This window comes from Oculina patagonica, chromosome 7 (genome assembly GCF_052425735.1).
Source record: "Oculina patagonica isolate OP01 chromosome 7, crgOcupat, whole genome shotgun sequence".
NCBI classification, from domain to species: Eukaryota; Metazoa; Cnidaria; class Anthozoa; order Scleractinia; family Oculinidae; genus Oculina; species Oculina patagonica.
In genome coordinates this window covers 14,381,480-14,395,096 of record NC_135764.1, presented here as the reverse complement: position 1 = coordinate 14,395,096, position 13,617 = coordinate 14,381,480, and the positions used below count along the sequence as shown (strand labels likewise).

Here is a 13,617-nt window from a genome sequence, read left to right as displayed (position 1 = left end):
TGATACTAAGGAGTGTGCCCAAGGCAAAGCCACGTCATACAATAGTAGAAATACATTACCGTACCCAAATTCGCAAGTAGCCAGCCATCAGAAGCGCCATCTACTGTCCCGATATCCTACGATATCAAGTCACTGACCTGATACGCCACGATATCATGGACACTTTCAAGTAAAGTACTGTTACCGTATTATAAATTGAAAAGAGGTTTTACTAATAAAGCTGAACCTCGAAATTTTAGATTAGCTAGTGTTTACCGGTCGTAAAAGAAGTAAAAACTTTCCCGCCAAAACTAAACTTGAACGCGCTCGCCAAATGAACGATATCTGCAAACACGTATAAGAACCTAGTTTTTTTTTTAACTTAGCCTAAATAGGTTCCAGTGGTAAATTAAATGGTATTTAGTGGGATTTTAGGTTATCGTTGCCATGGAAATATCGATTACCTTAAAAATATATTAAATCAAACTTCAATCTAAAACCAATTTAGGGTGTATATTTTCATATCGATCCGAGACAGGGAAGGTCGGTAAAAGGCTAATTGCAAATTGTAGGTATGGCCTAGAAAAGTACTGTATCGAGACACCTTAAAACGAGGAGTCTCAAGTCATCGCTACAACAGCCAACATAACTCAGCGCGAATCTAAAATTTTTTCTCCAAAAGATAGAAAACTTGACAGTGCGGAGACAGTAAGGCATCTTAAAGCCGTACAAACAATGAACTTGCGTTAAAGTGGCAGCGCTCAGTAAACTCAACGACGACATTATACGTGTTTTGTATTTGATGTTAACTAAATATTTTTTTTTCAGTTGTGTAATGATACCCGTAGTAGGTGTAGTAATAGTGTTTGTATTCGAGGTGCTAGGTCATTTTTGGACAACAAACCGTAGAACGTAACATCAAATTTTAAACTAGAAAACGATATGGCGTAGCGACCGTAAATAACGTTTTGAAAAGATACCCCTTCTGGCTGCAAAGAAATGTGACAAAATGGGGAGAAAAATTTTATGAGTTACCGACAGTTGAAATCTCGCAAAACTGGAGAAGTATAAAAAGAAATCCGATCTTGTACTATGTAGCCCAAAAAATTAATTGAAGAAAGATAGCAGCTATTTTCTGCGATTTGAAACTTTAATCATGTACAAGGAAAAAACTAAGAGATAAGTAGCGTTTAGAGTTACGGACCCTGCGAAGAATTAAGTTTACTTTATTCGTCCTGATTCTAAGAAGAATTGGGAAGACAACGATTCATGCAGTGCCAATATTTTCTTGGATGACACTGGAAAACCTTGAACGAGATAAAAGAAAAAACGTGAGGAGAATATAAAGATTTGTTGAATGGTATAGCTCCCTACTGGGCTTTCAAATTGGTAAAGCTCCGGGAAACGATGGTTTGACCCTTAAGTCGCAGAAGGGCTTTTAGTCTGTAAGTGGTAATCTTGTTGTGTCCCGCCTTAACTACTTGAATGAAGATTACGACAGGGGCATCGAGCGAATTGTTTCGGCGACATATTTATTCACAAGGCCTGTAATCCCCTTAAATTTTCACTTGTTGGAAATGCAATGCCTGTTGTTTTCGAAGAGGGAACAACTCGTTTTGGGTACGAAAAACGCCAGCTGCGATATTCTGAAAGGTATAAGCAAATTCGAGTAATAAGGTTTCGTTTCATTAAAGTTTCTGCCACGTTTATTTTCACATAAAAATTCGTAACAGATTTAGCCGTGTTATTTTACACAAATTTCACTTCATGACAAGGCCCTATATGATGTAATGAAACAGAAACGGCGCGCATCCATTACTTTTGCTCACATTTCCTTGTTGCTTGCTCCTATTTTGAACATGGAAAGCTGTCAACGCCACATAAAAACGTGTTTATTCAGTTGTTGAAAAGATAAGTAAGATTGGAAATAGCGAAGTAGAGACCTACCTCTCTCTTCAAGCGGTCGTGCCCACGCGTGAATGTCTTATGGCGTTGTAATTGAGTATTTTTTTTTCCGGTAGCGGGACATCTGACCGCTTCTTAATAGAGGGTGACCGCTTGATACAAGTTTGACTGTAATTAGTACTGTACGACCCCCTGCCTTTGCGTATAACGTTCTTCTGTCAAAACACGACGGTAAAGCGTTATTAAAACAAAGCGGGCTCTCTTTTTATACACGTAAAGTATTTTGCCGGCTTCATGTCATATTGATAAGGTCAATTATTTCTTTTATTTCGCAAAAAAATGTAATACGTAATTGTAATATACGTGAACAAAAATAAGCTCCATATCTGTTCAACTGAGTTCCTTCCTTTGCAAACATTCGCCCACGGTTGGAGGAAGCCTTGAGAATGGAGATGCAGCGAATAAAGATGTATATTATTTTGCAACCTTCGTGTGTGTAAAATACCGTAATTCAAAAACATTGTCTGTAACAGTTTAGTTTTCATCCCGTTTTGCATTCGTCACTTTTGCTCTTTTAATTCGATATGAGTTTCACTCAAGAAATAAGCTTTGGTGAAATTGATTTTCTTTCAAACATTTGATGAACCGTAGCCAAGACAAAACAGATTAAAACTTTATAAAACTTATAAAACTATAGGCTCCAGGAAAAAGCCTTCGATGGCTAACTATTGGAAAAACGTGACAAAATCATACAAAATATGTGACTTTAAAAAGGAATAATAAAATGAAAATATGTTTAAATGAACTAATTGTTCTTTTGAAAAATAATAGAATATTGATCGAGAAGCGGCCTAGGGTTATCGTAGCGTAAAAGAATAAAGCGTTGTGCCAAGATTCTAAAGTTTTTTGGACACCAAACGAATTTAAGAAGTCAACAAAAGAATGTGATGTCAGAAATGTTGGCAATGTTTGAAACTCTTGCTCGAAAATTGCCCCGAAAATTGTTCTGGCTTGCGTGAGCTTTGCACTTTATTTCTGTTTATTGTGCTGAGAGCCGCCCACGTTTAGGAAGTAAAACTCATCCTTCGGTTTATTAATTTTAACAAAAGAGAGTTGTCTATAGACGTTTTAAAGCTTACCGTCAAATAAAAACAATGATCAATCTCAGGACACAACGTAATATGAAATCATTCATATTAATGTTGTTTATATCTCACAAAAATTAATCTTGAATTATTACAGAGAAACAAAAACAACTCATCGATCAAATTTTCTAAAAGTCTTAATGAAAAATTTTCATCGATAGTTTTTTAAAAAGGAGATATGAACTAAGTCAAATATACAATAATAAGCGCTTCTTGTGAACACGGTATTCTGCTAATTAAACAAGTGTTCAATTAGTTATTAATCAAAGTAAAATTACCTTTTTGCGCCGTATAGAGAACGTAAAATACAATACTCATCAATATAAAAGGCGGAGAGAGGGGCAAATTCTGTTGGAATTAACTGGAAAGAAGTCATTCTTGTTTAAATAAAAACCTTTATAATTATAAAAGAAAATAATTCTAATTAAATTTAAACTTATTAAACCCTAACCATATATAAAGTCCGGGTCGTCGAAAGCTGGCCATAGGTAACAGTGGCTTTTACACTAATCATCATTCAGACATGAATCAGCTAGCATTATTTTTATGTTTTTATATTCTAAGTTTTGCCTTCTCTGCACCTTCGCAACCGAATGAAGAAAAACTGTCCTATGTTCTTATGGTCAAGTTTTCAACAAAAAGAGATGTTGATGCACAAGCTCTGGTAAATGAGAATGCATTGTTAATAATAACGAAACTGACTTAGTTTCGCGACAACTCTTAAGCTAATCCTACCAGCATGCGGGAAGTTGGTCATAATTTAACCTAGTTATATGTCCTAGCTCCCACAAATCTCCGACCGGTGTGTGCAAGGCTCGAAAGGTCCTAGGTTCGACACCTGTAGCGAGAACTCTGAACATGTTTTTTCTTACTAGTAGCTTAGTTCACTGTCTCATAAAACCTTTTTTCATTTCTCCACCAAGCCTATCATATACCCATGATTTGTTTTTACACAATACTTGATGTAAGACGATGTAAAAAAGACTCCCTGGTTATCTGTTTTGCTGCTTTAATGCTAAAACAATATTTAATTTGATTTCAGGACAAAGAGTTCTCACCTCCACCCGTTGAATCAGGAAGAAAGAGAGAAGCTGGTGAGCCTTTAACGGTAATGGAGAATTCTTAATTAAAAACTAGTTGTGTACAACATTGTTCATGGAAATTCATTGATCTGCCATACTTCTTTTTGTTTAAATAATAATAATAAAAAAAGTGTTTGCGTTGAATTTCAGGAGGGAAATTTTACTCTTCCCTACATACGGCCTATTGAATTTGGAAAAAAGAGGGAACCTACAAAAATTTTAACGGTAATGAAAATATATTTGTAAGCGTATTGCAAAAATACTCTATAATCCTTTTTGCTGAAATAATAATAATAAAAATTGTTTGCGTTGAATTTCAGGAGGGAAATTTCACACTTCCCTACATCGGCCTATTGAATTTGGAAGAAGAGGGAACCTACAAAAATTTTAACGGTAATGAAATATATTTGTAACGTATTGCAAAAATACTCTATAATCCTTTTTAGCTGAAATAATAATAATAAAAATTGTTTGCGTTGAATTTCAGGAGGGAAATTTCACACTTCCCTACATACGGCCTATTGAATTGGAAGAAAGAGGGAACCTACAAAATTTAACGGTAATGAAAAGATATTTATAAGCGTATCGCAAGCTTGTAATTCTACTGGTCCTCTAGTGTAGCAGTTAACACTCTTTTACTGGTCCCGAGGGAAACAGTTCATCTTGTTTCCCGAGAGTCTCAATGTTTCCCGAGGCGGAGCCAATAAAAACGTGATTCGATGACATTAGGCAATGCGATGTGAGAACATTAAAAGACATCAGAAGATTAAGATGAATGGTAAAATAAATCATTGGTTTACATTCTACAGCCTTTATAATTCAACAAATTTAAACGATGCCCATACTTAATTGTTAGGACGTCCTTGTTATCTGCCAGTAAAAAAATTATCCGACGTCTTGCATAGTGCTGCATAACGAAAGTTTTTACGAAAGTAAAATTTGTCGAACATAAAAAGGCAATTATCCTGCTCAATGTTGCAGAATTAAGCCAAATTTAATCAATCGAACTCATCCTTCGGCCTCATCTGCTCGCTATTTATCAGCAAGATGATGGCTCTATTGAGGGTACTATCGGCTGAAAGTTGGCGTGGGGTGAATCCCCCCCCCCCCCCCAGCCAATTATCAAAAGCCGATTAAAATCGAAGAGAGAACTTCTAATTGTTTGGGCATATCCCACTGACTGATCTATTGAACAAAATGTTCAGTAAAAGTGACTGATCAACTAATAGGTTTGGTTTGTGGCTCGGCAATTTTACTTGCGCATGCTTCGAAAACTAGACCTTTTTTTCTGCAAATTAGTTTGCATGTTTTCCTAATACTCGGTCACTATATTATGCTTACAACGGATATTTCGCGCGAGTTCGCATGATAATTGTTTACACGGTATTCTTTTGTGCATTGGTTGCTAAGTTATTAAATACAATTTATTGCAATAATGCTGTCACAGAAAAAAAGTGAAAAAGTCAAATAAGAAAAAGTAAAAAAGGAATTAATTAAGCCCCTGCATGAAATTGATTTGTACAAAGGGCCTTAAAATGCCACAAAAAAGAATAAATCCATTTATCCTAATAGAGCATAAAAAAGTGGACTCATAGTGTGCAGATAAAAAAATCGTGTTTTTTTTTTTCTGTAAATGCTACCAATTATGACACTTTGCAAGTCTATTCCTATTTAACTTTTTCTTTTTTTTTTTTTCTGTGACAACGTTATTGCAATAAGGTGTATATATGTTGTCGTTTAATTTTAGTTTGATTTTTAGTTCCCTTTGTTTGAGATTATGATAATGAATATGAGAAAATGAAAAATAAAAATCAAACTGGTTTGAAAAATTTTAAACCAAAGATTAAATTTAAACCACAATATAAACATTGAATTTCAGGAGAACAATTTTACGCTTCCCTACATACCGTCAATCGAATTTGGAAGAAAGAGGAACTCAGGAGAGCGTTTTGAGGTAAATTATGTTTTACGTTTATACATAAAATAACCTCTACTTGGCGCAAAAATATACAGTCATATTGGCAGGTAGACATTATCTGTCCTGAGAGGTGAACAGCTTTCGAGGTGGAAAAGGAAATCGAGGCTATTGCCTTTTATCCTTCAAGCATTTTTTATTTCACAAGGTCACTCATTTGGGGGGACTGTTTTTCAAGCTGATAACTTTTGAAGCTATTCTGTTGGCGTTAGAAAATATTCCTAGTCTGTTCAAAATGTTCAGGTTTATTCAATTTCAGCATGGGATGAAAACTGAAAGTGCAAATATAAAATGCAAAGTTTGAAATTAAAACTGGGACCGGATACTAATCACTTAAAGGATATCATCTGATGTTCCCTAGTTTTAACCAATCGCGCTCTAGAATTAAGAAAAAAAAGAATTGTATATTTCATAGATTCAGTATGAAGCAAACTATCGCTCAATACATTAGGTGAAGCGCGCTCAAGGTTTGTTCTAACAAAACACAGTTGAACTTAGTTGAATCACATTAACAAAATTCTTCTATTTCAGGAAAAACTGCGTTCCCTTCGTTTCAAGAAAGGAAGCAAGGCGAAACATTAGCTGACACGAAGCGACGGACATTGGATAAACCTTGCTTAGCCGAAGGAATCCTGATTAAGGATTTTTGGAATGAATTTCACTTTGTTTAACTATCTATAGGTTTTTTTTGTTTCCTTTAAAATAATTTCGAAATTAGTGTCGCAGATGATTGCCCTTTAAATGTAATTTGCAGTTAAGTTAATAAATAAGCAGTTCACTTCTCAGTACTTTGTTGTATTACCCTGATAATTTCCCGAATGCCATGGATTAGATAGTGTCTTATGTAAGCAGGCTATGTGTAGAGCATTAATGTGTTACTCTGTGAGTAACATTGTGTTTTCAAACGACAGACATTTGCCAAAAAAAAAAGAAGGAAAAGAAATGTACCTCAAATATAACGTTCTAATTTTTACTGATCAAAGTTCAATACTTTACCAGAGTCTTGAAGTTTACTAAATTTTTTTCGAGCTCAACTGGAAAATTTCTACTTGTTTGAAAACAGGGAAGTGCGGACTTCTCGGCGCCATTTTTCAAAGCAATTTGGTTCGTATGCGGATAGTTTAAAAAGTTAAAAGACTCGTTTGTTTGTGCAATGGTAATATTTACACTCAACAAATATTTTATCCATCCTTGCTTATATACTTTTTCTTCAATATGAACGCAATTTCCTGACTTAAGGTGGCCCGCGGGTATTTATGAGGCTGACAGTTCCCTTTTTTAAGCGCGTTTGAAAACGGGAAAACGTGAAGCGATTACTTAGATTTTTGAGAATCTAAAAAAATTATGCTTAAATTATATAAAATGATAAATTTTATGGCGATCAAACGCGATTTGTTAAAGTTATGAGCGATTTTTGGAAGCCTTCGTTTTTAATAAAATGCGATTATTTTGAAAATGCCACGGAGAATTTTTCTGTAATTACCCCAAAACGCTGCCAAACCGTTGAAGTTAACTCACAACAACTTACAGGAAAATCTACTCCGTAGGTTTCCTGAACGAGCGACATCTTTATTTTGCCTTTAAAAACTGTTGTGTTATGCGTCTGACTTGACCGTCGCATAAATTTGATACTTATACTAACCCAGTACCAGCCAGTTTTGAGTCTGATGTCACCTTAATCTTGTGTGTAAAAGTTAAAAAGATCGTGTATATACATCAAATGTTAGCAGCCAATAAAGATGCATGGTTTTCAGTCGAATTTTGAAAATATCAAACAAATGACGTTATTTAGAATTGCGGAAAATTTGTCGATTTGTTTTTCATTTTTTTAAAGCTGCAGCTAGAACAGGATATTGCAAACATTTGTGCCGAGTTTCAGCGTGTTCCTATCACACGGTTTGAAGAATTTCGGTCGGAAAGTCAGGTACATTTACTTTCCAAGATTTGGTCGCTTTGTAAACCCCGCATTTCGAATGAAATTATACTGTTGTTTTTTTTTCCAAGAGAGGCGTTGCTTTCAAATTCCGCACGATCTTCTGCCACTTGGAAATAACACAGCCTGAAATAGTTACTACTAAAATGACAAATACCGTTCCTGCACATGTATTCCTTGACGGTAGAAGATCGTGCGGAATTTGGAAGTAGCACCTCTCTTCAAACAACAACAGAATAATTTCATTCGAAATGGGAGGTTTACAAAGCGATTAGAACTTGAAAAGCAAATGTACCCGACTTTGCGACCGAAATTCTTCAAACCGTATGATAGGAACTCGCTGAAACTCGGCAAAAACCTTTGCAATATCCTGTTCTAGCTGCAGCTTTAAAAAAAATGAAAAAAAAATCGACAAATTTTTCGCAATTTGAAATAACGTCATTTGTTTGATATTTTCAAAAATTCGACTGTAAACCATGCATCTTTATTGAATGCTAACATTTGATGTATATACACGATCTTTTTAAATTTTACACACAAGATTAAGGTGACATCAGACTCAAAACTGGCTGGTACTGGGTTAGTATAAGTATCAAATTTATGCGACGGTCAGGTCAGACGCATAACACAACAGTTTTTAAAGGCAAAATAAAGATGTCGCTCGTTCAGGAAATCTACGGAGTGGATTTTCCTGTAAGTTGTTGTGAGTTAACTTCAACTGTTTGGCAGCGTTTTGTGGTAATTACAGAAAAATTCACCGTGGCATTTTCAAAATAATCGCATTTTATTAAAAACGAAGGCTTCCAAAAATCGCTCATAATTTTAACAAATCGCGTTTGATCGCCATAAAATTTATCATTTTATATAATTTAAGCATTATTTTTTCAGATTCTCAAAAATCTAAGCAATCGCTTCACGTTTTCCCGTTTTCAAACGCGCTTAAACAAGGGAACTGTCAGCCTCATAAATACCCGCGGGCCACCTTAAATACAAAGAAAAACTGCCTGCGAAATATAGCTCTAAAAAGGAATTACATTTGGTTTACCAACGTGAGTTCGATTGTCTTATTCTGTTGATGAAGAAGCTTTGTTTCTCTGTTGATGAAAAAGAACTAAAAGAGACGTCAGGGTATTAACTTTATACGTTAGCGAAACGACCTACAGCTCGCTAACGAAACGACTTTAGCATAGGCGAAACGACCTAACTCGTTAGCGAACTGGTCGTTAGCGAAACAACCGAAACGACCGCAATTCAGACGATTGACCGCGGTCAGCTCTGTGTTACTCGGTGAGAAGCCAAAAGAGCTCCAAGGAAATACAGAATCCCATCCCAACATGCACACCATACACTTGCCAGAATGCCGGTAAAATATCACTGTTCTGCGTAAAGCGTTTCATGGCCCCCTATTATATTTGTATTAGTCGTTATTTCCAAGATACGAAAGGTATCATTTTTACTCGTGAATGTAATGAAACGAGTATGGTTATGGAAAGTGATATGCAAATTTTCACTCAGTCAGTCGGTCGGTCGGTCGATGGGCTGTTAACTTTAATTTATGAATAATAATTTATCCATTAAATTATGGGCTGTTAAACATGTTTTTAAACACGATTTATTCTCTTTCAGTTGAACTGCACTGCATTTATATCTAATCTTTGTTTATTTCTGAAGGTGTGAAGTATGTCTGCGAGGCCAGTTGATGAAACTCCTCGTCCTGACGAGTCCCTCAAAATGGCTGCAAACATGAAGATCTTCGAAATTGGGCAAGTTTACACAGCTGTAAATATTTCATTAAGACGATACCAAAAGGTTTTTTTCGATAGGAACATTTTCTATTACATCTACGTTTCGGCTGCGTTGGTTTGATTGAAGTAGACCGCCTCACTTTTTCAAAAATAAAGTTTGAATCTGAGCCGTTTTCAAGTGTTTCATCAAGGTGTGTGATAGGGGTGTCGTTAATGTTTTGCTGCTAGCTTGATTCGAGTTCAATGTTCGTGAAAGTTGGTGTGATGAATTAAAAAGACATAATTTAACAGGCTGTAGTGTTTGTTTGGTACAGAAGTTGTTAGTTCTTTTTTAATTAATTTTCAAAGTTGTGGTAAATTTAAGCCTTGACAGTGGTCGTTACAAGTGCTCGTTCGGGTGAACCGAAAATCCTTAAAAACTCGAAAAAAATTAATGATCCGGTCAAGTGAATTGTGTTTTTAGTATAAGTACATGAAAGTCTTGCAACACACTAGAAAAGAGCGAAATCTATTTAACAAGCCAGATCGGGCAGACCACTATTACAGATACAGCCTCTTAACCGCTAGACCACTTCGACTTGCGTGTCATTTGCGCTGAAAATTAGCATATAGCTTTCTTTGTAATGTTCTTATCCCGCTGACCGATACCGTAGGTTCAAAGTTTAATGGCTTGTATGTATAAAACCTATTCGAATGGCTCGATTTATAGCTCTTAAGAATTTCACATGACAAATAGAAGAAATAATCTTAGAGAAAATATGAAAATCTTCGTAGCACTAGTGATATTCCGTGTTTTCATGAAATTTTTCGATTTTGCAGGCACGAACTGTGGACTGCGACTGTGTTGGGTATTAAAAGGTTGATTTCAGGACAATTGTATGAATAAAGTCCAATTTTAGCAGTCTCTGAATGTTTTATAGTTCCAAGCGTATTGTACGATAATCAATAGTCATGATACGTAAATAATTTATCGTCAAAAAGCTCGCCAAACTGACGAATTTTGTTGCCTTTTAATAATATACTGTATAGTACTTGATTTGCATCTCTAATAGATTCATAAAAAAGGAGAAAGAAAAAAAAAAGACGTCGTATAAAATTGTAGAAAAGATTGTCGTAAAAAAAAAAAAAAAAAAATTGTTACACCCCTCTGAGGTTAGAACCGGCGACCCTTAACATCAAGTATGGTTTTGAAGACCAAACGCTTAACCGCTAGACCACTTCGACTTGCGTGTCATTTGCGCTGAAAATTAGCATATATGTTTCTTTGTAATGTTCTTATCCCGCTGACCGATACCGTAGGTTCAAAGTTTAATGGCTTGTATGTATAAAACCTATTTGAATGGCTCGATTTATAGCTCTTAAGAATTTCACATGACAAATAGAAGAAATAATCTTAGAGAAAATATGAAAATCTTCGAAGCACTAGTGATATTCCGTGTTTTCATGAAATTTTTCGATTTTGCAGGCACGAACTGTGGACTGCGACTGTGTTGGGTATTAAAAGGTTGATTTCAGGACAATTGTATGAATAAAGTCCAATTTTAGCAGTCTCTGAATGTTTTATAGTTCCAAGCGTATTGTACGATAATCGATAGTCATGATACGTAAATAATTTATCAAAAAAAAAAGCTCGCCAAACTGACGAATTTTGTTGCCTTTTAATAATATACTGTATAGTACTTGATTTGCATCTCTAATAGATTCATAAAAAAAGGTGAAAGAAAAAAAAGACGTCGTATAAAATTGTAAAATAGATTGTCGTAAAAAAAAAAAATAAATGGATTACCCGCGTCCGCTGTAAACACAAGGAACCAACGTGATCATATCTCCCTTCAAACAACTTCTATACTAACATGCCGCTCACAAAAAGACAGAATCATTTCATAGCTCTACACCAATACATTTAGTATTCTCATTCACGAGTGGGCTAACAAAGCACCTTTGATTAGATATATGGCCTGTACCGATATGACCGCTTCCTCCCTTCAAAAAAAAATTAAAAATTAGAAACCGAGTTCTATCGCCTAGCCGTCAAACGGCACGCGAGTGTGCAGTTCCTGCGCATTTCCATGCAAAGTTCTCCAAACAAAGTCTTAAAATTTCCGAAAGCTTTCGCTGTAAAGCTAAAAGTTAACGCCGTCCCTGGAAAGTTACGCAGTTTATGGATGGCAAATGTAATAATTGATCTCCACTGAGTTTCCCAGCTAGAAATTTTCTTTCAACGTACTTTTTTATAAAAATTGTTAACATAAGTTTGCACACTTTTCAGTCAAATTCTAAGAAAAGTTCGAGGCGGCGAGGACCGGAAGTAAGGTCATTGTTTTTTTTGCGTTTGACCGCTGTGAACTACGGCCCTGTAAGCTGTTGTAAGCTGCACGCGCACGGTCAGCGCGCGCGTGGCACAACTTTCTTTTCTTGTCTGTTACGTCACGTCAACGACTCGACAGAGAATACAAAACACGGGCAAGCATGGCTGGCGCTGTTCAAAGAGCTTCTCTACTTGTACAGATGTTGTTTTATCACGTCAAGTTTAACATACTGCAGAAGGCAGGTCAATGGATTCTTACTCACACGCAGCGAAAAACTAAAGTCCAAAAACTTACAAAGAAGCTCTCCGTGGAAGATGCTGAGTTCTTTGATATCGGTACGTCGCTTGTCGAAGAACCATCCGCAAACTTTGATCGATGCGAGAACGGTAAAGAAGACAAGTTTACTTACCACTCAGAGGAACCTGTTGGAAAATCATTTTCTAAAAAGAAAAAGAAACATAGATTCAGGAGAAACAAGGTAACACCGAGCAGAAGTAATGTATGCGATGAAAACCGTGACAGCACAGATGAAGGTAAAAAGCAAATACACTCCCACACAATAAGTCTGTTTGGTTCTCGTTCAACGAAAGCTTCGAATATAAAAAGTGATTTCGATAAACCTTATTATAAAAATACAAATGCTTCAAAAACTGTCTGAGTCCTTCTTGAGGAACAGTGGAACTGTTACAACTAAGAGACAATCAGACAAAAATTACTTCTAAGAGGTTAATTGCGCGCAAAGTCATGATCAGTCCTAACGGAAAAGGGTGGGTCGTCTACAAAAGGAAAAGGTCAAATGGAAAAGGTCAGAACTAAAACGGAGAAATCACCCAAGAATACGAATGCACCTCAATGTGCAGTAAGCGCCTTTCTGTGGTCAGCAGCATCTCACAGCTGACAACATTTACATCAAGTCGAAAAAATCGATAGAAAAAGAAAAACAGAGCAACAATTAAAAATAATAGAGTTACAGAGAGAAAACGGCAAATAGGTCAATGATTCGAGATGCCTGGTCATCTGTTAACACCTTATAAAGGGACTCCATAACGAGATACAAATGTAAATGTGACGGCCTCGTCATCTCCCATCATACAGATTCAGTTAAATGTTCAGTTTATTTTCGCCTCAGAGCACATCATCCGAATAAATAATTCTATTTGCTTTACGGTACATTTGAATTATTTAAATAAACAATACAACAACAGTCAAAACATGTTGCATATGAAGAGATGATACAGACTTGTGCATGTCATTCGTTTTTCCTATTAGATTCTCAAAACATTACCATGCTTATTTTTAACTTCCCTACGAAACTTTATAGCATCTATTTTAAAACGCACCAATATTGTACATTTACCCCGGGGCTGTAAAGAATATAAAGGTTGATGTTCAGGATTAACTTTCGTGAGAAAGCAATTACACGGTGGCACCAAGGTGTGAATTTTGTTTTCAAGAATAAAATTCATGTCTTGAAGCCGCCGGGTAATTAACTTTTTTATCACATTGAGCGGCTTGGTACAATCCACCGTAAGAAAAAAGATGGC

The 13,617-nt window shown here is 35.9% G+C and overlaps 1 protein-coding gene across 2 annotated transcripts; it reads left to right on the top strand.

The window, feature by feature from the left end:
• The first annotated feature begins 3,375 nt into the window (after positions 1-3,375).
• On the top strand, positions 3,376-6,816 carry LOC144659615 (uncharacterized). 2 transcript variants are annotated; one of them, XM_078520083.1, is made up of 6 exons: positions 3,376-3,693; positions 4,072-4,137; positions 4,262-4,336; positions 4,432-4,504; positions 5,991-6,065; positions 6,618-6,816. In XM_078520083.1, the coding sequence occupies exons 1-5, from the start codon at positions 3,553-3,555 to the stop codon at positions 6,062-6,064; spliced, it is 429 nt and encodes a 142-aa protein (XP_078376209.1). In that variant the 5' UTR covers positions 3,376-3,552; the 3' UTR covers position 6,065; positions 6,618-6,816. The 2 variants fall into 2 exon arrangements, with proteins under 2 accessions (XP_078376209.1, XP_078376211.1); XM_078520085.1 differs by lacking the exon at positions 4,432-4,504.
• Positions 6,817-13,617: the final 6,801 nt, after the last annotated feature.